This window comes from Haliaeetus leucocephalus, unplaced genomic scaffold, assembly GCF_000737465.1.
Source record: "Haliaeetus leucocephalus isolate CR32 unplaced genomic scaffold, Haliaeetus_leucocephalus-4.0 Scaffold337, whole genome shotgun sequence".
Taxonomy (NCBI): domain Eukaryota; kingdom Metazoa; phylum Chordata; class Aves; order Accipitriformes; family Accipitridae; genus Haliaeetus; species Haliaeetus leucocephalus.
Genome location: NW_010972773.1, coordinates 56,545 through 59,274, shown reverse-complemented (window position 1 = coordinate 59,274; position 2,730 = coordinate 56,545). Strand labels below are relative to the sequence as shown.

The following is a 2,730-nucleotide window of genomic DNA, read 5'->3' as shown; positions in this document are numbered from 1 at the left end:
GTCCTCACCTCTTGCGGACATGGAGGGAGACGTACTTGGCGTTGAAGTTTTCGATCATGGCACGGGACGCCTGGTCCATCAGCTTCTGCGCCAACCCCAAGCGCCGGTGGGATCTCTTCACTGCCTTTTTTTTTTTTTTGGAGGGGGGGTTTACAGCCACCGTGGGGTACCCCACAACCCACCCGGGGCACCCCCAAACTACCCAGACACCCACAGATCTCCAGGATCTTCTAACATCACCTAAAAGAACTCCCAAAACCTTCAAAGAGCAAGCCAAAATTCCTGAAGTGTCCCCCCTAAAGACCGGTAAGGAGCACCCCAAAAACCCCTCAAGTGCCCCCAAAAACCCTTAAAGAGCCGCCCTCCCAAACATTCAGACCTCTTCCAAGAGACTCCACTAAACTCCTCAAGGAGCACCCCAAAATTGCTCAGGTGCCCCCAGAGACCCTCAAAGAGCACCCCAAATGCTCAGACCCACTGCAGCAGCCCCCCCAAACCCCTCAAAGAGCCCCCACAGCCCCTCAAGGACCTCCCCAAAACCCCTCAAGTGCCCCCCAAACCCTCTGACCCACTCCAAGAGTCCCCCAAAGACTCAAAACCCTTCCAAGTGCCCTCAAATGCTCAGACCTACACCAAGAGCTCCCCAAACCTCTCAAAGAGTCCCCAAAGACCCTCAAAGAGCACCCCAAAACTCCCCAAAAGCCCCACCCCCCCTGCAAGAGCACTGCAGATGCTCAGACCACTTCAAAGAACTCCCAAACCCCCCAGAGACCCCCAAAGAGCACCCCAAATCCTTGTGCCCTCTCCGAGAGTCCCTCAGACTCTTCAAAGAGCCCCCAAAGACCCTCAAGGAGCCCCCCAAAACCCCTCAAGTAACCCCAACCCCCCAAGTGCACCCCAAATGCTCAGACCCCCCCCCAAGAGCCCCCCAAACCCCTCCAAGAGCCCTCGCGGACCACCCCGAAACCTCTCAAATGCTCCCCAAAACCCTCTGACCCATTCCAAGACCCACCCTGAACAACACCCCGCTGCCTACCAAGGATGTGATGTGCCCGTGAGGGACGTCATCAGGGTCCTCCTCCCTGCAAGATGACAGGGGTGAGAGGTGGGGGGGTGGGGGACTACTGACACCCCCAAATCCTGTCAGCAACTGCCCCTCCGCCCGCCAAATCAAAGGAGAAGGGGGGGGGGGAAGGGTCCCCCCCTAAACCACACTCACATCTTAGCCAGGACGTAACCCACGATCTTCCCGTTCTCATCTTCGGCGATGTAGGAGAGCTGAGGGGAGAGAAAGGGGGGGTGATGGGGGGGACCCAGGTGTCTGGGGGGGACCCATGCATCTGGGAGCAGGGAGTGGGGGGACACACATACCTGAGGCCAGGAGAGACCGTGGTAAAAATAATATTTCATCTGGTAATTCTCGGGCAGGCAGAGCAGGTTGCAGTGTTGCATGTTCATCAGGTCCTCAGGCTGTCAGTGGGGCGCGTCAGGGCGGTGGTGACCCACAACAGCCCCGGGGGGATGAGGGTGGGGGGGACGGGACGCCCTGAAACGGGCCTGGGCGCTGCCTGACAGCAGCGGGGGCGTCGAGGATGGGGGAGATCCCCGCCAAGGTCACTCCCAGGGATTGGGATCCCCCTCAGACACCCCCCCCCCCGGGCCCGGTATCCACCTGAGAGCCCCCCCCGGGCCCGGTTACCCACCTCAGATCCCCCTCAGGGCCCGGTATCCCCCTCAGAGCCCCCACGGGACGCCGGTTCCCCCCTCCCCGAGGCCCGGCTGACCCCTTACCGGGGCCCACATTCCCTCCCGGGATCCCGACGCCCTCCCCGACCCCTCCCCACCCAACCCCGAGACCCCGATTCCCCCTCTCCGACGTCGCCCACCCGCGCATTTCGGATGTTCATGGCTGCGGCCGCCCCGCCGGTTCCGCCGCCTTCCCCCTCCCCTCTGGCGCCGCTTCCGGCGGAAGAACTCACCCCGACCAATCAGGGCTAAGCCCGCCCACCCGTTTATCCAGCCCCCCGCTCATCCCGCCTCGCGGCGTACTGACAGCCGCCTTAGCCAATCAGTGACTGGAGCTTGGGGGGGGCAGAGAGGGGGTTAGCCTCGGCCCGCTCTACCCTTTGCCCTCAACCAATCAGGCGCGACCTCCGCGCGAGTCACGCGGACCCCAGCCAACCCCACCGCTCAACTGCTGCCAACCAATCACAGCTGCGCCCCGGGGAAGGGGCGGGGAGGGGGGAGGCCGGGTCGAGCTTTACCTTCTCCCACCCCCTTCCCTACCCAATCGCGCTTAGCGGCGACACGGATCGACAGCGCCGTGAGCCAATGGGGAGGGAGGAAAGGCGGGGCAGCGCAGAGCACAGAGAGGCGGCGTGGCTGAACACGCTTTATTGCGGGGGAAGGGGGGTCCCTACGGGGGGGTCCCCACGGAGATGGGGGGGGTCCCTGAGCCCAGGATGGGTCCCGTGGAATGTCCCCACCGTGGGGGTGTCCCAGCTCCCAGGGGTGCCCCTGATGCACATTCTGGGGGGGGGCAATCCCCCAAAACCCGGGGGTTCCCCCCCCGGTGGGGGGGGGGGGGGGGCACTCATGGAGGTGTCCCCAATCCCCGTGTCCCCCCCCACACTCACCCCAGGGAGCTTCATGGCCATCCACCCCTGGGGTTACGGGGAGCATTCCGCAGTGTGGACTCCCCACCCCCACCCCCACCACCCCAAAATTGGG

At 63.7% G+C, this 2,730-nt stretch overlaps 1 protein-coding gene across 1 annotated transcript; it reads right to left on the bottom strand.

Annotated features, from left to right (window-relative positions):
- Positions 1-4: 4 nt before the first annotated feature.
- Positions 5-1,966, bottom strand: LOC104834324 (N-alpha-acetyltransferase 10). Its single transcript, XM_010571515.1, has 5 exons — positions 1,887-1,966; positions 1,372-1,470; positions 1,220-1,278; positions 1,037-1,082; positions 5-124 (listed from the first exon to the last, which is right to left on the bottom strand). Exons 1-5 carry the CDS (start codon positions 1,905-1,907, stop codon positions 5-7), a joined length of 345 nt encoding a protein of 114 aa, XP_010569817.1. The 5' UTR covers positions 1,908-1,966.
- Positions 1,967-2,730: the final 764 nt, after the last annotated feature.

Excerpts from the sequence above, each read along its gene's own strand:
- LOC104834324 (XM_010571515.1), bottom strand. The coding sequence starts at position 1,907 with ATGAACATCCGAAATGCGCGG. Across the intron at positions 1,083-1,219 it reads GGTTACGTCCTGGCTAAGAT|GGAGGAGGACCCTGATGACG; the intron begins GTGAGTGTGGTT and ends GTCATCTTGCAG. Across the intron at positions 125-1,036 it reads ACGGGCACATCACATCCTTG|GCAGTGAAGAGATCCCACCG; the intron begins GTAGGCAGCGGG and ends AAAAAAAAAAAG.